We start from the raw sequence: 20392 nt of genomic DNA on the forward strand, positions 1-20392 counted from the left end.
TCCACTTGTACGGAAAGTGAAAGAAGGGAATGATCGTTAAGACTGCAAAGAAGGGGATCAGCTTTGAGTGCAACATTTGGAGGGCTGTTTGCGTGCTCCTTGCCGTCGCAAGGAAGATAGGTAAAATAATTTTGAAACGCATCCAAAAACATTTCGAAAGCACTGTTCTTCATCGATTTCGTGAAAGTTTTGGATAGCGCGATTCGGAAAGAGAGGCAAGTAGAGTTGGACTAAAGATAAACACCAACAAAAGCAAAATTCAAACGGATCATTGTATTCTCCCTACCTGCATTAATGGGATCGATCCTACATATAAACAACTAGAGAATAAGCCTCATCATCACCAACGGCGCAACAACCGGTATCCAGTCTAGGCCTGCTTTAATAAGGAATTCCAGACATCCCGGTTTTGCGCTGAGATCCACCAATTCGATATCCCTAAAAGCTGCCTGGCGTCCTGGCCTACGTCATCGCTCCATCTCAGGCAGGGTCTGCCTCGTCTTCTTTTTCTACCATAGATATTGCCCTTATAAACTTTTCGGGTGGGATTATCCTCATTCATGCGGAATAAGTGACCCGCCCGGCGTAAACTATTGAGCCGGATTTTATCCACAACCTGACGGCTATGGTATCGCACATAGATTTCGTCGTTATGTAAGCTACGGAATTGTCCATCCCCATATAGGGGGCCAAAAAGTTGGTGCTGACGTTGCCACCATATATTTTGTCTTGCCTTCATTGATGTGCAGCCCAAGATCTCGCGATGCCCGCTCGATCTGGATGAAGGTAACATAGTTTGTACGCCTCAGGTCGTTCTTTCCATGATGTCGATATCGTTAGCATAGGCCGGTAGTTGGGTAGACTTAAGAGGATCGTACCCCTCGCATTTACCTTGGCATCCCCAGGGCCAAGTTAAAGAGGGCGTTGTTATAGACCGTTGTTGATGTCGAATGGTCTTGAGAGTGATCCTGCTGCTTTTATGTGGCCTCTCACATTGGTCAGGGTCAGAATTCTCTCATGGCCGTATACAATTTTACCCTGGCTATGCTATCATAGGCGGCTTTAAAGTCGGTGCAACTGATGTCCATATTCCAACAGTTTTTCCATTGCTTGCCACAGAGAGAAAATCTGATCTGTTTGCTGATTTGCCTGGAGTGACGCCTCTTTTGTATGGGCCAATAATGTACTGGGCGTATGGGGCTATCCGACCTAGCCAGATAGCTGAGAATATCTTATAGATGGTAATCAGCAATGTAATACCTCTAGAGAATAAGAATGACCAGCTCTTTTACTACACTGCCAGCATTTTACTGGAATGATTGGCGGAATGTGTGATTTAAACTTTCCTTCAAAGTACTTTTCATTATTGCGGGGGGCACCATGTTGAAGGTTTGTTGCTTGTTCTGAAGAACCAAAAATTGACTCAACATTTTAGTCACCTCAAAACAACTTAGGTACTACAAGAATGAAGGAGCATAGTTCGATTAAAAAATGTATTATGATCTTACAGAAAAACAATGCCAACGAAATGAAAGTTATATAAAGGATTCGCATACTTATCCGTTTAAGCTATTATATTTCAATTCACCCAGATTCAATATAAAAATGAGAACTTTAATATCCTTGCTGAGGGATGAAATGAGTGCGGCATATTTTCTGGCGTTGAAGCAGATGAGTTGAACTCAATAAGGACATAAAACAAAGAGGACTCGATTTTCTATTGTCTCCGGAAAATTTCACTATGCAGAATGTCAACATAGATGTTTTTACGAAAATTTGCATGCCATTTATTTGCAAAAATGACAATATTCGAATTGATTAAAATGCGAGCAATTACCTGGTATGTCCAATCCAAGCTGTGAACATTTTTGTGCTAAGAGTTTCTGTCTGGCTTTCATTCGCTGTTCCACTAATTCCAGTTTGCTAGGAGGCATTGTTCGAACAATGTCATCTGGGAGCGTCGGCAATGTTGTATCATTATCGAACTGAAAATATAAATGGTGAAATTGTCTGATTAAAAACTACGGGGAGTTGAGAAGCTCGTCTGCTTATGGAAGCGGGAGGTATTCATGAGCGTGCTATGCCATTCATGCAGTAATGAGAATCTACACTTTTTTTACTTTTTGCATGCTAATTGATGATAATGGTTTTCTAGACAAAGAGAAGAGTATGTTACTGGTCTAATAATCTATTCTGTGTGCAGAATATGAAGCTTGACATCGTTGACCTAAAAGAGAAGGTGAAATGAATGAAATATCGTGGGAACGTATGGTGAAGCGTACAATTTGAAGCATGTGTCATAGGACTGGGAGCTGAACACTAATTGCGATATCGTACTTATTCATTAGTTGACTGATCACTTTGTGCATTGTTCATTCATGAGTTAAATAAAGTTGGAGGTTAAACGTATGATTTATCAGGCACATGGAAAAACATCATTACTTTACGGCGCCAATGTCAACTTTAATTATAAAACTTCAAAAATTAAATAGGAATGAAAACCGATAGATAACGCAAATAAGAAGAAAAGCATCAAACCCGGTCTCCGCAAAAAAAAGGCTGCTTTCCCCAATTCGGCCATGTTATTTGATGAATTAGATCCTTTCCTTTTTAAGGTTTTGTGTGAAACAAAACCTTATTAGAATCGAGACGGTGTCTGTCTGTCCGTCTGTCTATCACAGCCGATTTATTCGCAAACGGCTAGACCGATTGTCATGAAAATTGGTGAGAGTATGTAAACTGGTGTTCCCTTTACATGTAGTAAGTGGCGTCATTTTGTGTTAAGCTTAAGGGGGGCTCCCCATACATGTGAATGGAGGGTGCAAATTTTTTTTTCGCAGAATGTAGCCAGGTGAAAGGTCTCGATTAGTACTTTTCGAAACTGATTCAATATTTGATATTGCGTGAAACATATGGGAGTGAGGGCTCAAAATATGAAAATATAACCCCCAAAAAGTGTAACAGTTCTTGTTCTCAGAACCTATCCAACCGGAAAATCTGAAAAAAATCACAGTGATGAATCTCTGCGGAATCAAGGCCTCAAGATATATCCGGTTCCGATATCTGGACAAATAAAGTTAATAATAGTATATTTCCACATTTTAGAAATTTACCCGGCACCCCTCTTACGTTCATCCCAGAAATACATGGCATGCGCATAATGAAGAACATAATGCACAATTTGGTCGAGTTTCAAGAAAATCCAACTATTATTAACAACGTTATAGGGGGTAAAATTTTACCATTTTTTGTGAATTTCGTGCACTCTAGAACCTGTATGACGTCATTATCACATATCAATTCGTCAATACCACAACGAAATGAGTTCTTATGAATGGGTTCGGAAAGAATTATTTTGTTTTAGTTTTTTAGTCATTCATTGAATATCAATTACTCCAACCAGACATGTGTGTATGTAGGTATATAGTATATGCGTGCTAATGAACTTTGCGGGTAGTGCCTAATTCAGATAGATATATTTGTACATTAAACCAGCCGTATTTAATATACGTACTATATATGTAAATCGGAAATATGGGTACGATCAATTTATATACGTGCATATATGTGTACAGCATTCGAAAAAAGGCAGTTTTTTTTTAGTGTGAGCATACTATCTATGGCTGTAATATGTACGTATGTCTCGTAGTTTTGGAAAAATATGAAGGAATATGTTGGATTTGTAGCTATATACGGACAGAAAAATGCGGAGGCTATCAAGTGATAATATATTTCACGGACCCTTTCTCAAAAACTACCCAACTGAAAAACCGGAAAAATTATGAAGCTGCCCTATAAGCTTATAAGCCCTATAAGTATCTAAGCCCCGAAATACAAATTCCATACCGATATCTGCTCAAATAAGATTAACTATAGTGCATTTTTCCATATATTTTTTAGAAATTAATCGAAAACCCCCTTAATTTCATTCTAGAATCATCAAATTTTGTAGTGATATAGGCTGCAAGATATGTACTACGAAGTTTGGTGGAAATCCCACCATTACTATTAAACTTACAATAGGTCAAATTGCTTTGCAAATTTATTGCAATCTGAATAGTCTGACAACATATGTATATATATTATGAGCTAGGTACAAATGGAACAAACATGGTAGAAATGGCCTATTTTTTACGTAACAAGGGGGGTTAGCTCCTTAAAAACAGGTTAGTAGCATCGATTAATACGTACGTATTGTAAGCCACTTGTTAAAGTTTTTTTAGGAAAACAATTGAAAAGTGGCGTATCTACAGATGTTTTCCAAGACTGCTTTTTTAGGTTTTGTGTAAACACAAAACCTTATTAAAATCGGTTTACTGTCTGTCTGTCTGTCTGTCTGTCCGTCTGTGTGTCTGTCTGTCTGTCCGTCTGTGTGTCTGTCTGTCTGTCTGTCTGTCCGTCACACGCATTTTTCTCGGAGATGGTTGTAGCGATTGACACTAAATTTGGTAGAAAGGTGGGAACTGTGGACGCTCACGCATACAGTGAGTTACATCCTTTTACGTTGAATTTAAGGGGGGGTCCCCATACATGCAAAAGGGGGGTGCACATTTTTTTTTCATCAAATATAGTCATGTGGGGTATCAAATCGATTAGTACTTTTCGAAGCCGATCTTAGTTTTTACATTTGTTGGAATGGTGGGGAGTGCGGGGGTTGAAAGTGCTCCTTCCTTTAAGGGGACCATTCTCAGAAACTACCCAACCGAAAAATCTGAAAAAAATCAGGGGGCTGCCACTATATGGTGCCTGGGCTCCGAAATACCTTCCATAGTGATATCTGTACAAATAAAGTTAATAATAGTATATTACCATAATTTTTAATGATTGACTGCAAAACCCCCCTTAAGTTCATGATAGCACGACAAAATCTCACAATAATATAGAGTATAACATAGAGCATGATCTTACCAAGTTTGGTGGAAATCGCACTATTACTAACAAAGTTATAATACGTCAAAGTTCTGGCTTCTTCGCAAATTCAAGACTATGAATGTCAATACCATGCAAAAGTGGATATTCTCACATAATATATGGATATATTACGTGCTACGTACTAAGAAATACACAAAACCTTTCGTACCTGAAGCGTCCAGCTTCCGGGTTCCCGACTTGTTTTGGGAATGGTTTGCATTGGACACGATAACGTTGAGTCAGAAATGTTTTTTTTTTATTTCTGAGAAGAAGCACTTTTGATGCCTAGAACAACAGTTGTTTATCTTGTATTAATCTAAACTAAAAGCAATTCTGCCAAAAATTCAAATTTCTTTCATTTTTATATCCAACCTTCATATCAGGTAAATTTATTCGACTACTATGTATTCAGCAAATGGTAACTTTAAAAATTTGTTCAAACAAATTAAATTTGCTTGAATTTGTTGGCTGATCTGTTCTGTTTTCCCAATTTTATGATATTCTTTGGTTCACAGGAGAATTGTACTTATGTACATATTGAATGATTTGTTTATCTTAATGGTATTAGTTCAAAAGAAATTTGAATGGTTGGAGGAGCGCTTCGAAATCTGTAATTTTTATTTGAATAGTGATTTTTTTCATAAATTCGTTTTAAACACTGCGTCAATTATTATGATCCTGCAGCGGTAGAATGCAATTTTATATGGCGATAGAATTGCGAGGAAACACCTTTGGTATACTAAATAGGGATAAGTCTAGAGATAGTGTAAAGGGGTGGAGGGAGAGGCTCAGCCCCTAAACACTCAGGCCGTAATTGTCTATTGTTGCGTCTTCAATTTTGCAGAACAGGGAATCAATATCAGGTAGTATGTTGTATTTCACTTAATGTGTTCGACATTAGCGCTCTCTCACAAATGTGACGTTCAACAAATCACTTCAGATATTTCCACAATAGTAATGGTAAACGAAACATTACAAATGTTGCTATATTTAAAAAAATCTTTGCGTTTCATGTTATACATAAACATATTGAAGGAAACGCAAGGTCCCAAACTCTCTTTACGCATCTCGTAGACAAAACAAGTCGGGAAACCGGAAGCGGGACGCTTCAGGTATTTCTTAGTAAGTAGCACATAAATATATGCATAAATTATGTGAGAGTATCCACTTTTGGATGATATTGACATTCATAGTTTTGAATTTTCAAAGACGCAACAACTTTGACGTATTATAACTTTGTTAGTAATAGTACGATTTCCACCAAACTTGGCAAGATCATGCTCTATATTATATCACTGCAAAATTGCGTGGTGCTAGGTTGAATTTAAGGGGGTTTTGCAGCCAATTAGTAAAAATTATGGTAATAAACTATTATTAACTTTATTTGAATAGTTATTTCGGAGCCAAGGCACCATATAGTGGCAGCCTCTTGATTTTTTTCAGATTTTTCGGTTGAGTGGTTTCTGAGAATGGCCCCTTAAAGAAATGATCGCTTTCAACCCCGCGCACTCTCCACCTTTCCAACAAATGTAAAAATTAAGACCGGCTTCGAAAAGTACTAATCGAGACCTTTCATTTGACATCCCACATGACTATATTTGACGAAAAAAAAATTTACAACCCCCTTTGCATGTATGGGGACCCCCCTTAAATTCGACCTAAAAGGATGTATCTCACTGTATACGTCAGCGTTCACAGTTCCCACCTTTCTACCAAATTTGGTGTCAATAGCTATAACCATCTCCGAGAAAAATGCGTGTGACGAACAGAGAGACAGACAGTAAACCGATTTTAATAAGGTTTTGTTTTACACAAAACCTTAAAAGAGCTTTTTCATCAGGAAAGTGTGAGAGTTAATTATTTACTAACTCAATTTCGTAAATGCATAAAAGGAAAATCTTAACAAGTCGGAAACCGGACACTTTTTGTTTTAGGTATGAAAGGCTTTGTGGATTGTAAGTTAAACTATTCACTTTATACCGACATTTTCAAAAAAATCCAAGCTTTTTTATTATGTTTTTGGCTACTTGGTTTAAAAATAACGAATTCGTTGTGTTAAAGGTGAATTCGATTCAAAAAATTTGGTACCAAGAATATATAGACATGGCAGAATAAATGCAGGTAAGCTTTTTCCTTAAAGACATCGTTTTTTTTTTCAAAACCATGTTTTTAGGAATGGGATATACAGTTAAAAAAATTCTATTGATCGACTGACCGTTCTGAAATTTTTATATAATATTTGTGATATGATTTTTTAGGGGTTGAACTACAGGCCAAAAGCAGAAAAAATAAAACATTCCCCTTTTAAGGTTTTTTTATAAAATAGAGCCTTATTATAATCGATTCAATGTCTATCTGGCTGTCACACCTAATTTATTTGGAAACGGCTGGTTTGTGCATTTTGTGTTGAGTTGAGGAGGGGTAGTGTAAATGTTTTTTTCACAGAATATGATCATGTGGGATATTAAATGAAAGGACTTTATTAGCACTTTGCGAAACTGAAACGTATTTATTGGGTGCAACATAGGGGAGGACTCAGAATGTGTGCCCTAAAAAGTGTAAAGGTCCCGTTCTCAGAATCTATTCAACCAAAAAATCTGAAAACACACTATCGTGTACCTATGCTACCGCTGTGAACTTTTTCTGTCGAAAATGTGTTTCGTTTCGAATGTGCGCACGTTCCTCGACAACGGTATTAATGGTCCTCAGAATGCTAGTTTTTTCAATTTGAGCGGGAATTCCAGCCATATAAGCTGAACTTTCTGGGCCTAAGCGAAGTAAGATGATGGGATTCTGGGGGGTATTCCTCTCCCTTTTGTCACAATTACGACGATGTGCTTTTGCATTCTGGAAAGCCAAGTAGTAGCAGATGCCAATCCGGCATCGAGTTGCTTTTGACGGCTACCGCAAGGCGTGCTCTCTTCACCTAGGAGCCGGTTTCTGGCAGACTTCTACCTGCAAGCTGCAGATCCAGGTCAAAGGGCATGACAATTTTATAGTACTATGCATCGGAAGGGACTGAAGGCTCTATTGACCGCCGCGAGTGATAGCGGGCGTGACGCGCTCGAACTCCGATATCGAGTGGAATCCCGGGAAGTTCATCGCATTGAGAATGACAGACTTCTAGCTACAAGATTTCGGTGCAGGTTAAAGAGCATCACAATTGTACAATGCTACCCACCATGGAAATTTCCGATATAGTGGAAAAATATGCTTCCTGGAAGTGACATTGTCGATGATAAGTGGTCTGAATGCCAAGTTTGGCTTTGACAACACATTGCCCGGACATGTGTTGGGGAAACACGGTCTCAGTAATCTTAACGATAATGGAGAGAGGTTCGTGCATTTCTGAAGCTTCCACCGCCACACATTGTTCGAGGACAGAGGCTGGCATAAGGTCAATTAGTTTTCCACCACTGATCGACATCGTACAAGCAATCAGATTGATCACTTTGCGATCAGCAGTATATTTGGAAGCTGTCTCCTGGGTAACAAGAAAGACGCTGACATCGCCCTCAAAAGGAATCACCATATGAAGCGCGTTGCATCCGCAACTTCTCACAGGTTTGGAGAGCTGCGACTCCCCAAGTTCAATTTTGACCACTGTCACTCTCTCATCTTGCTGATAGGACGACAGATATACCGAGTAATCAGCTTGAGAATATGGATGAAGATTGCCCGCCATCGAAAATGCTCTTTTTCCGGGTGTTGCAAAGGTCGTCGGCAATGAACATCCAGTGAGGTTCCTCCGCTTGTGGATAAAACCAATGGTTAGTCACCTTATCATTCCGATACGGACTATTCCTCGAAACAGGAGAGAAATCATTTCGGCCATCAATGTACGCAAACGGAGTGAAGCCGCTGGGCTTGACAGTCTTATTGCTGCTTCCACTATAACAGAAATCTTGGGAATCCGACCTTTCCTAGAGAGTGAAAGAAGGAGATGATCGTTAAGATTGCGTGCTCCCTGCCGTTGCAAAAATAATAAAGCTTGATCAACAGAGAGTATGCTGGTTTCCGTTCCGGATCCTCCTGCACTGACCACATCAACAGCCTGGGGATCATTTTGGAACAGTGCGCGGCGTTTAGATCGCTGCACCTGCTCTTAATCGATTTCGAGAAAACTTTCGATCGATTTTCGAACAGTTGAGTAGTATCATTTTGAAAATATCAGAGGGACATATGATGGCGTAAAATGTCACGTGCTATATCGAACTGAAATCTTAGAAAGTTTTAAGGACCAAAGCGCAGTCCACCAGGGTTGCATCCTATCACCGATGTTATTTCTTCTTGTTATCGGTGACGTTCTTCGTGCTGCCTTGTTTGGAGAACGTGGAAGTGATCTATGACATGTCTCCTTTCACCTTGATTACGCTGATGACATCCGTTTGCTCTTTCACCGGGTTGTGAATTTTGGCCAAATGGCTCTGGATTTGGGAAGAGAGGTAAGTAGAGTTGGACTCAAGATGAACACGAACAGAAACAAGGTTATTAGTCTAACGGGTCATCGCACTCTCCTTATCTACGATTATGGGCAGAGCATCGAAGGCGTCGATCAATTTGTATATCTAGCAAGCATAGTTTCTACGGGCGGTGGCACCAATTTGGATTTTGCCCGACGCATTAACAACGCTAGATCGGCTTTCGTCGGTTTATCTAACATCTGGAAATGCAGCTACCTCAGCAGCTTTCCGTGGTGCTATATGGGAGTAGCACATGGAAAGTGAACGATGATGTGTAGGTGTAGTTGATGAGCTATACCCCACCAAGGTTTAAATGGCGACCATATATAGATATTGCATATATGGAGACGCCCATTAAACTCAACGTAAAATGGTGTTATTTACTGCTTGTATTCATGACATTTGGAACAATTCCACTGATCAGTGTCACAGCAGTTGAAGAGAAAATCAAACAAATTCAAATTGGAGAAAGGAGCGGAGGAAGCAGGGTGCATGGGAACATTTTAGCTTCCCTTTTCTAGCTTGTTTTAATTTTTTTATATATCAGCATCAATTACTCAAGTCAAAGTATATGTTAATTAAGTTGCGGTTAGTACTCAATCAAGATAGATATGTATAATATGTACCTGCAATATTAAATTTATGCTTTTGCGCACTGAGTAAAGCGGTAATAAATAATGTTTGTTTGTTTACAATGAGCAGAATATTTACGTCTATACATATGCGGTTTGGCAATGTATGACGGAATATTTTGTATTCTTAGCTATGTGTGAATTGAGAACCGTGCATAAAAACTTCCTCACATAAGATGGGCACAAAGCCGTTATATCCGAAGCAGCCAGCTTCCGGTATTCCGAATTGTTTATACAATGTATCTCTAGCGGTTGTCGTTCCTCATTTTGAAGTTTTCAAGCAGGAGAACTGGCATTCTTCTTCATCAGAAAAACCAAACCTTCTCGTTAAGGACTCTTAAAAACATAAGTTTACTAAAGACTGGAACACTAACGAGGGATTCGGTCCATTAGACGGGTGTATCCCACCCTAATGCGTTCAGAAAATATTCATTTTATTTAGAAGCAAATTGAATGCATTAATAAGTACTTGGTCTCAATTCAAAAACAAAATTAGACTGTTATAAGCTTACATCATAGCACCTAGTGTGCTTTGCTTTTAAAGTTCAGAAATAACTAGATTTTTTAATTGTAAATTTATTTTCTTAGTCAGTCATCCTTCACTTGCTGTATTCTCGTTTTGAAGTCGTTTGGCAACGCATGGGGGACATGCTTCTACTTTCAGTTTTCATAATAGATTTTTAAGTCTCTGGTCATTTGCAGTGATCATTATTCCTATTCAACTTGTTGAAAATGTTCTGATAGTTTCGGGACGTTCACACCGAGCAAGCGGCTGCACAAATGCGACCTAGAAAAACCATCGTCAAAGATTGTTTAATTGTGTTTCTATTTGTGAAATACTTTTCAGGGGAATGCTAATGGTAGGAACTGCGAATCAAGTTCCAGATGAATTAGCCTTATTGTAACAGTGCTCAATTTCTACTTCGGATAGGCATTCTATAGAAACGGACAAGTTATTCATTTGGAACCATTCATAGGAGGTGCGATATTATGTCTTGCTCGTAAATATAGACCATATAGACATTTATTATATTTTCCATATTGCTATCAACAAATAGTCTTCCTTCCATTTACAATGGAATTTATGTAGGTAATTGTAGTTCCGAATATCAGTAACTAATCCATCCTCGCTTGCATTCAATTGCTGCATAGTTGAATTTGTAAATTCGAATTACTCTAATGACTCCATTCTATTCAATTTGCAAGGCAAGCTTATTTCACAGTAATTGCTTCGTTCTCCATAAAAGCAAAGCATTTGGTCCTTCTTCATCTTTGACTGGTCCATGACATCAATTCGTTAATCTTCTTTGGCATAAGCGTGTTATACTTAATCTAAATGGATGTAATTACATTACACTAAAATCTTTCATCTTGTGTATCTATGTACATAGAGAGAGAGAGAGAGATTAAAGATGTCGATAATCAGAAACATAACACCAGAATTATGTCTTTCTATAGTTTATAGTGGAAAAATTTGTTTTAAATTTATTATAGTTACTGTCTACCATTACTACCAAAAATAAAGTTCGTTAACAATAACTTTGTTTTTGGTAGTAACTCGTATACTTGGCTAATCAGTGCTTTCCTTTCGTACCGCGTGGACTAAGGCTTAGTTTTTCAAGAGTGTTCTGTATATTATCGAATCACTAGCATTTGTTCAAAAGACCTTGTTTGAACGAATGCTAGAACACACCAAAACAGGCGACCTTTCGTTGGGAATCTTTTTGCGTCGATGGAGAGATGTATAAGCATTACTGGTATGTTGTTGAGAGTCAAGCTTCAAAGAGATTTATTCAGAAAGATTGACCCAAAGTGTGAGGGAGTAGTGTCCTGGTGCTGAGACAATACCTCGACGGGCATAGAAGTTATGTAAATTGATGCACTATAAGCTTGTTTATATGCAAGGATTATCAGCACACCACAGCCGGGAAATACAACTGATATTAATTGTTAGCAGTGCTTGACAGTACGCGTACTACCGACAAGCTTCAACTGACCATCGTTTCTACACAATCAGAACGATATTTGCTCAACTTTCGCCAAAATTTATCGTCATAGAAAGGAGTTGGCTACAGATTTGTTTCCATGACCAGATATGTACGTCTTCCCTAGCTGTACTACGATTCTGGCACAATTGAATTCAAATGATGCAAAGGTTTATATTATATGTGTACGTATATGGTGCAATAAAACCTTATGCATAAATCACGGCTATGAGCCATTAGTGCCATTTTTGAAATGTACAATAGCCCCTTCTTACTTCTCAAAATGCCTACAATACTCGTCAATAGGGTGTCGAATGAAGTTCTTCGGCGTTTCATTCTTAGTGGGTTCCAAAACATGTTATAGTCACCATTATAATTTTTGTTACTTTCTTAATGTATGATCCATTATTAAGATTGATATAGTTGGAAGACGTCAACTATCGCTGTCGATTTTTAACAATACGCTTCAATTTCCTCCAAGATTTTCCGAAAAGTTTTCAGTCCTCCTTCACTGTTGTGTGCCATGAATTTCTAGGGCGATCACCCGTCCGCCATCCTGGGATAGTGGGTCCCTCTGTATGTCATAACGTACAATAGAGTTGTCGCTCTGCCTTAATGTGTAATCTACCTACTGTAAATCAGTCAGTAAATCTGATGGAGAACTCCGGTTTTGTTATTGTTTATCTTGAGCCCAACGCTACTCTATAACTCTAGGGGGAGGCAGCATATATAGCAGCGTAGTCGAGGTGCCTGAGGAAACATGACATAGACTATTCAGTCTTTTTAGATCTTCTAGCTAACAGTGTATGAAAAACGATATTGACAGAATAAAAAGTACGGGTAACAAGATAAAACCTACCGGACTTTGCTTTGTATTTGAAATGTCTCTGATATTTTGCCTTGGTGTTGCCCGGGAAATTGTGTGCCATCATATGTTGTTCTGATAATAGCTAATAGTTGCTTCGGAATGCCCTTCCTGTGTAGAGCATTCCTCTTATGCTCCCAGTTCGTGCTATTGACAGCTTCCTCAAACTAGATGGAGAGCTGGTGTTAGATCACTCCACATATTCTTCCAAAATGATTTGCTACCGGAGGATCTAGAACGAAAATTAGCCTGTTCTTTGTCGATCAAGCGTTCGAGGTTTTCTTGGTGCGTTCCTGGGTCATGCGAGATAAGATCTTTGCGACAGCAGGAAGTATGCAAATACCCCTGCCCGAGTGCCCTTCTTCGGAATGTTAACGATCATCCCCTTCTTCTCATTGCGAAAAATCTTAAATTCGCAGCATTTATAAATGAGTGAAAACAACAATTTTGAAGACGGGTACAGGGAAGGGTCCGGCAAGGAGACGTCCGCATGTTACGGTGAGTAGCCGAATCATCCACAAAAGTTTGAACTTCACTCGATGTTATACGATTCAGAATCATGGTGAAAGTTATATAAGTCTACAAATCGTTCATTATTGTTGTTACGGTCACCAAGATCATGTCTCTCCATCACATGTCCATGCACCTTAACGAACATAATGTCAATCACTGTGTACACATTCCGGAAACTAATCAGCCATTTTCGATAGCCGTCAAAGCTCGTAGCCGTGAGTAAGGTCAGTCCCTATCAGAGGCGGTAGCAGTAAAATTTCGAAGTTTCTATCTTTTTTAGTCGTCTTTTGCGACGTGCAGGGAATACTTTGAGTGTATTCTGAAGCCCCAACTCAGAGGGCATGAAATCCTATGGGCAGGGAAAATATGTAAAACGAAGAAGGTTTGCCTTTTCCAAACTCGTTAAAAAAATGGGACAGAATTTTTGGAAAGATATTATATTATATTATATTATTATATTGTTGTATTATTAGGGTGACTGGCGGAATTTTTACCGGGGTAGAGGATTTGTTATCGTGACTGGATGTCGGATACCAGTCGAGTCAGCTGTGAATTAGTACCTGAGTCAAATCAGGGTAATAATTTCGGGCGAGCACAATGCTGACCGCAGTGTACTGTAGTGTACTGCCCTGATCCAATATGGATTGCTGTGCCAACGATTATTATTATAGAGGAGAAAAGAAGTCCCGTTTCTCTCTTTATTCTCTGCCACTCCTGAAGGAGTTCGCGTTGAAAATCAAACCCTACCCAAGAAGCGTACATACAGGAGGTTTGCCTCCCGGCACATTGCTTCAATTTGTATGGTAGAAGAAAAGCGTCGCAAATGTACGCCGTTCGTGAATCGCATATACAAGACAATCATCTGGGCACTATGGGCAGAACTCAATCTATATAGCATTTTTGATGTAGTTAACTTGTGCACACGCGATCACATTCCGTGCCTCGTGGAAACTCGACGTATTCATCCTGTATGTTGTCTCCTTGACCCTATTGTTGCGAATTCAAAATAATCCTACTTTGAAGGCCGCTCTAAGCCGGGATTTGAGAGGGGGAGCCTCTCTCTTCCTTTTTCATACTCTCATCACGCTGTCCCCCTCTAGGGTAGGATTGAAAGTTCAAACTATACTGTGATAATTTCAAAAACTTCCACTTTGAGGCGTCATATTTTTTAAGGGGTTGACCGCCGCACGTTTTTTATGGGTTCGAAGAAAGGAGACCTCTGACCCTCCACAACCTCCCCATCTCGTCTTTTATCATCATTGACAATGTAATCAAATGGAATATCAAACGGAAGGTCTCGATTTGGCAGGATTTGGTTTTAACAAAATTGAATTTTCTCTTTGTGGATTGGGTATGTAACTTTTAGAGTTACAAGTGAACAGAGTTACAAGATGAAAAGGATTTCGAATTATGTAGATTTTTGGCCGGAAGTTGTACGCTTCGGGTATAACGGTTTTGTGTTCACCTTGTGTAAGAAGGTTTTTCCATTTGTACATAGCTAAGAATTCCAAATATTCCTTGATATATTCAACTCCGTCGTTCACATGAGTTGATTTTATATAATGATGGCGTCATACATGTTTGCGATAAATTCTCGTGAAGTACAAAAGTTTGAACATCTATAACTTAATGATAATTAGTTGCATTTCCCTTCAAAGTTTCCTAAATTTTGTATTATATTATTACTTATAATGGTACTGTTCTTCTAGGAAAAAAATGATGATGATGATATGATAATTTTAATTTTATTTGAGCAGGTATCGGAATAGCCTAGATTTTGTATAGGTGCACCATTGTGATTTTTGTCCCCTACGTTTCACCTAATATCAGAGATAAGATCATTTTCGAAAAATACTTTCATTTGATACCTCAAAAAATTCACCCCCTTTCCACATGTATAAGGAGCCCTCCTTAGATTCAATAGAAAATGCCGCAATTTGCTATATGTAAAGGGATTGCCAGACCGCATGTTGTCATCAAATTTTTCTGACAACAGCCCAAGCTCTTTCCCAACAAATCGAGTGTGACAGACTGTCAGACGTTGAATCGATTCTAATAACGTTTTATGTGAAATGAAAATGGTATTCAGTCTTTTGATAATTACAAACAATTATTCCTCAAGTGAATTCAATTCAGCAAATTTTTTAGAAAGGCTTGGGCTTTAGTTCTTGATTTCTGTTCAGTGAAATACCATTTAGTTTGGGATGATCGGAAGACGTCTAAGATAAACATACAATATATTCGCACGTAGTCATGTGAGTTCTGCTCAGGGGATTGTGGCTTCTGATAGATGACACAATGAATTTATTAACAGAAAAGTTTGTAAGTTTTGCTATTTTAAGTAGAAGTTCCTGCCATTTTTTGGCAATTATGTACTGGATGGGTGCGGTATTTGAAAACAATTTCAGAATACTTATATTTTTACAAAAATTTAATATAATTCCACGACACAACGTTGAGCTACTATCTGACTAGAAAATTAAACTGCAATTAGCAGGAGTAATGGCCTCTATCGTCGTGTCGAAAACGCCCGAATTAAATGCGCCTTATTCATGTTGACCCTAATGGTATTAACGGAAATATGGGCAAAGTGATTTTTTGATATTCGAAGTCGTTCGGAAATTATAGTGTTAAACACGTGATAAGCCACATGCCAGATTTGTGTCGATCGCCGTAATGAAGCGCGTATTTATCAGTCCGAATGACGTTCAAATGTCTTCGCTAAAAGGACAGGAATTGAAGCCAAGGCTGTGCGTGTGTTTTTTGAAGAAACCTAAGGTTTATGGTTTAAGGTTTTATGGCTAAAAATCGCATTCTACTTTTTAAATGCGTCTTTCTCGAAACTGCATGTTGAAAATCGGCTGCCATCATAGCCCAAAAGCTATTCAACGAAATTCTTTGAAATTTTCAGGACTTATTCGGAACATATTTCTACGGTCTGCAAACTAAGATAATTGCGATTCATTCAGTGGTTTTTTTTTATTCATTGAAGAAGCCGCAAAAAAACATCAAAATTCACAAAAAAAAGTTTAACAAGTCACCAAAAATTTAGCTTTTAATATTTTTAAATAATCCTATTTTGCAGACTGTAGTTAAGTCTGTACAATAAAATGCCGTTAATTTTTTTTTTAAGCCTTCTAGCGTGGCAGCAGACAAAAACACCTGTTTTTGGAGATGGGTGTATAAATTGCTCTGTATTTCAATAATCAACTATGCGATCGGGCTGGAAAAATTATTATGAACGCTCAAGATATTAATAAATCTATGGTGAAAAATTCGTATTTGTATCTTTATCCAGTTCTTCACAAAAAATTTCCCCATTAAGCCTGCGGAATCAGGCTTTCATGACCTCGGTGTGATGAGGACTTGGAAATTTTCAGCCCTCCAATTTTGTATCGTGTTCACTTTGTGTGGAGGGCAGAGTCTTGATGAATTATATATGCTCTTCCCCCATATACACTATCAATCCACGGCTTCACAATGGTTCAAACCTCGATGAATGCGGTATTTGGCAGGATTGACTTGGAGCCATTAAAAAAAAAATGTGGGGACATGATATATTTTTTTGCTCAACACACTTAAGACCATGACAGTGGCTAGGAATTCTGTGTGCATGATACTTGGAACATCTGTAAGATTTGAATATGGGCATCTGTGATTTCTGCGATTGGTCTTTTGGTTCTCATCAGAAAAAAATAACGTTAGGGACCATAAGGAATTTAAACTTGTTCAAAAGACATTTTGCTCGGAAAAGTCTTTATTTCCATCTTTGTTCCGACATAAACTGTTCTCGGCGCATAGCGTAAGATTTATAGCGGGGGTCCTAAAGAACAGCTCAACGGATGAGGTTCTTAGAAAAATTAAGCTCCTTTGTAGGCCTTTACTGATGTTGAGAGGGTTTCCTCAATGGTCGTCTACATTTGTTGCACAAAGTGTGTAGTTCTAACAATGTTTGAACGTTCCTCATGTTTGTTTTCGATTTCCATCAGATTCATCTGATTATTGCTAATGTGAAACGAAAACAAGAAACTTTCCGTTAAAAAACTAAAGTGGTCATTTTTTCAACCCCTCAAAACTTTGGAAACTTTTGTCTATGAAGTAATAACAACGTGGAAAAAGAAATATTTTTTTTAATATCTTGCTGAATAGCCCTTAGCCTTTGTTAGTCCTGCCCATTTGCGCGGAATAGATTCAACTAAGTTCATTATCACGTCTATTGGTTTTGCGATCTATTTTTTTGGAGAGCAGCCATTAATGCAGTTGTTTTAGAAAAGTTTTGAGTTCAAATATGTCGGTCTAACTCTTTGTCAAGATGCTCAATAAGATTCAGGTCGACTTAGAAGAGGCCAAGTTACTTTTGTAACTTGGTTGGTATTTAGCCAATTCTGAACGAGTGCTTAGGATCGTTATCCTTTTAGAACACCCAGTCTTTCTCTATTTTGTCATGAACATGTAACATATGCTTTTCTAAAGTATTACAATACATTGGCCATCTCATAACTCTTTAAACTTGGATTAATGGACTAACGCCACCACGAGAAAAGCACCCGATAACTAATGTTGTCAGTGCCGAAAATTTCACACAAAAGTAATATCCGTGCCAGATCACTTCGTTTCCACCCCCATGCTTCACTGTTGGTACTTGGAATCGTTTTAGGGTCCATTTGGACGACGAACATATCTAATTCCATCAGCACCAGACAGGTTAAGTTTGCTTTCGTCGCTTCACAAAACACGACCCCATTTGGCGACTGATCAATCTTGAAGTCCAAGGTTTTCATGATGGTCGTCGTTCCATTAGTCCATTTTTACTAAACGTTATTACAATTAGGCAATATTGTCAAAAAACAATAGTTTCATTATTGCAAAACTCGCTGAGCAACTGGTGTCGATACCTTAACGTTGTAATTTAGCAACTTTCGTACATATGTACAATTTTTGCGCAGATTTTCTCGCGCAACGTCAACTATGCGCATTGATTTCGGTTAGTTAATTAGGCATCGACCTCCTTTGGGCGATCTATTGTATCCCTTGCCTTTCATTTTTTATGGACCCTCAATAGTCCAAATTTTGTGACACTAAAAAGCACTCCGATTTCTCAGAAAGTCTTACCATTCTCGATTGCACTGTTCATTAGTCCTCTCATCTTATTTGAAAGTATTTTAGTAGGAAGCATCTTTTAAAAACTATAATATCCAATGTTAAAAGTTTCCAAAGTTTTGAGGGGTTAAAAACTTTACGATTTCAATTTTTGTGGAATTTCTTTGGTTTTTTTATAAATTTAATTCAGAGCAATGATATCCATACAAAAGAATATATAGAAAGCTTGAAACAATTTTATTTTTGAAATGAATATATCAAAAAATAAATATTTCACAAGCAATTCATTCTCTTTACAGAGAAGTCTCCAAAGTTTTTACCACTCCTGTATGTACGTGTCCACAAATACCGTACACACACTGTCGCTGGTTTATAACAGTAAGCCAGAAAGATTCAAAAATTGGAGAAAATTGAATACTTCAAATGTTCACAAATTCTCAATATCATCATCATGGTTAGTTTTGATAATACTAAAATCTGGAATTTCCTGCACTTTTTCATAATTATTCAAACTATATACATTAGACAATCTAATCTTTAACCTCATTGTATCTAATGAGAGAGAGCATATAACAGAAAAATCCCCTAAGAAGTGATTTTTGATAATTTTATGCTCTCAAGCAGAAATATTTGCTTAGTGGCCATTACACGCCTACGTGAGAAGGTGAATTGTATGGATTCATTTCACTACTTGCACTTTAAATCTGTGCGTATAGTATGCAGAGGAAACCATGGAAATTCTATGTTATAAAATTATCAGAAATTCTTGTGTTTGTCTTCACCAGAAAGCAATGAACTTTATGAGCATGCATTTCTCTTTTGTATTCATAATCAAAAATGGAGCACAGCCTGTGGATATTTATGAGAAATTTTTAAATATTTTAGACTGCTGTTATCGTGTGAGATTGTGTTACCGATTGGGGATCTACTCTTTTAAATTATTTTTTTTTTCCAAAAATGCTTGAATTGGTAATATTGGATGAACTTTTCGGGTCCCTGTTATGAGTTGCAGGTCAAGATAATTTCCTGAAGTGTAATTTTTTCAACCACGATGTCAAACCTTTATTCGTATACTTCATAGAAGTAGTGGAAAAAGTCCGAATAAGATTTCCTGGCTCTGCAGGCTCTTAACTCACCATATAGCGTTCAAGCTTCGATCAACCTTTTGGTCATTGGATGCTGAGCCCAATTTTAAATAGTAACTTCGCGCCAGCGTGAATCACATCCCATACCAATGAAAATGGCTCTCCTGCAAATTTTCCACAATGGGTACAACCCTATTTCGAAGATGGGCTTCAGACATTACGTCACGATCCAACGTAACGTCTCTATCGACGACGTCGAACTTAAAGGGGGTAGTCCTCATACATGCAAAATGGGGTGTACATTTTTTTTTTATCAGATATAGCCATGTGAAGTATTAAATTAAAGGTCTCGATTAGTACTTTTCGAAGCCGGTCTTAGTTTTGGCATTTTTTATAATGGTGGGGGTACGCAGGGTTGAAAGTTATCATTTCTTTAAGGGGCCATTCTCAGAAACTACCTAACCGAAAAATCTGAAAAAAAATCAGGAGGCTGCCAGGCGGCTAAGCTCCGAAACACCTTCCATACCGATATCTTTTCAAATAAAGTTAACAATAGTATATTACTATAATTTTTAGTAATTGCCTTAAGTTCATCTTAGCACCACGAAATTTTGCAATGACGTAGACTAGAGCATGAATTTACCAAGTTTGATGCAATATTACTAACAAAGTTATCATACGTCAAAATTGTTGCTTCTTTGCAAATTCAAGACTGTGAATGTCGATATCACCCGAAAGTGGATACTCTCACATAATTTATGCATATATTACGCGCTACGTACTAAGAAATACACAAAACCTTTCGTATCTGACGAATTCAAAACAATTCTTCATATAT

At 38.0% G+C, this 20392-nt stretch overlaps 2 protein-coding genes across 8 annotated transcripts in view; one reads left to right on the forward strand and one right to left on the reverse strand.

Annotated features, from left to right (window-relative positions):
- The window catches only part of LOC119648126, a 281099-nt gene that overhangs the window by 48027 nt on the left and 212680 nt on the right, over positions 1-20392 (forward strand). The gene's annotated exons all lie outside the window — the stretch shown is intronic.
- Positions 1-20392, reverse strand: part of LOC119648127 (carbohydrate sulfotransferase 11) — a 177405-nt gene that overhangs the window by 19649 nt on the left and 137364 nt on the right. For all 7 annotated transcript variants that reach the window (XM_038049655.1, XM_038049650.1, XM_038049653.1 and 4 more), the window contains one exon: positions 1838-1985. In XM_038049655.1, the coding sequence (XP_037905583.1) occupies positions 1838-1985 (148 nt within the window). The remainder of the gene's footprint in view (positions 1-1837; positions 1986-20392) is intronic.

This window comes from Hermetia illucens, chromosome 2 (assembly GCF_905115235.1).
Source record: "Hermetia illucens chromosome 2, iHerIll2.2.curated.20191125, whole genome shotgun sequence".
Taxonomy (NCBI): domain Eukaryota; kingdom Metazoa; phylum Arthropoda; class Insecta; order Diptera; family Stratiomyidae; genus Hermetia; species Hermetia illucens.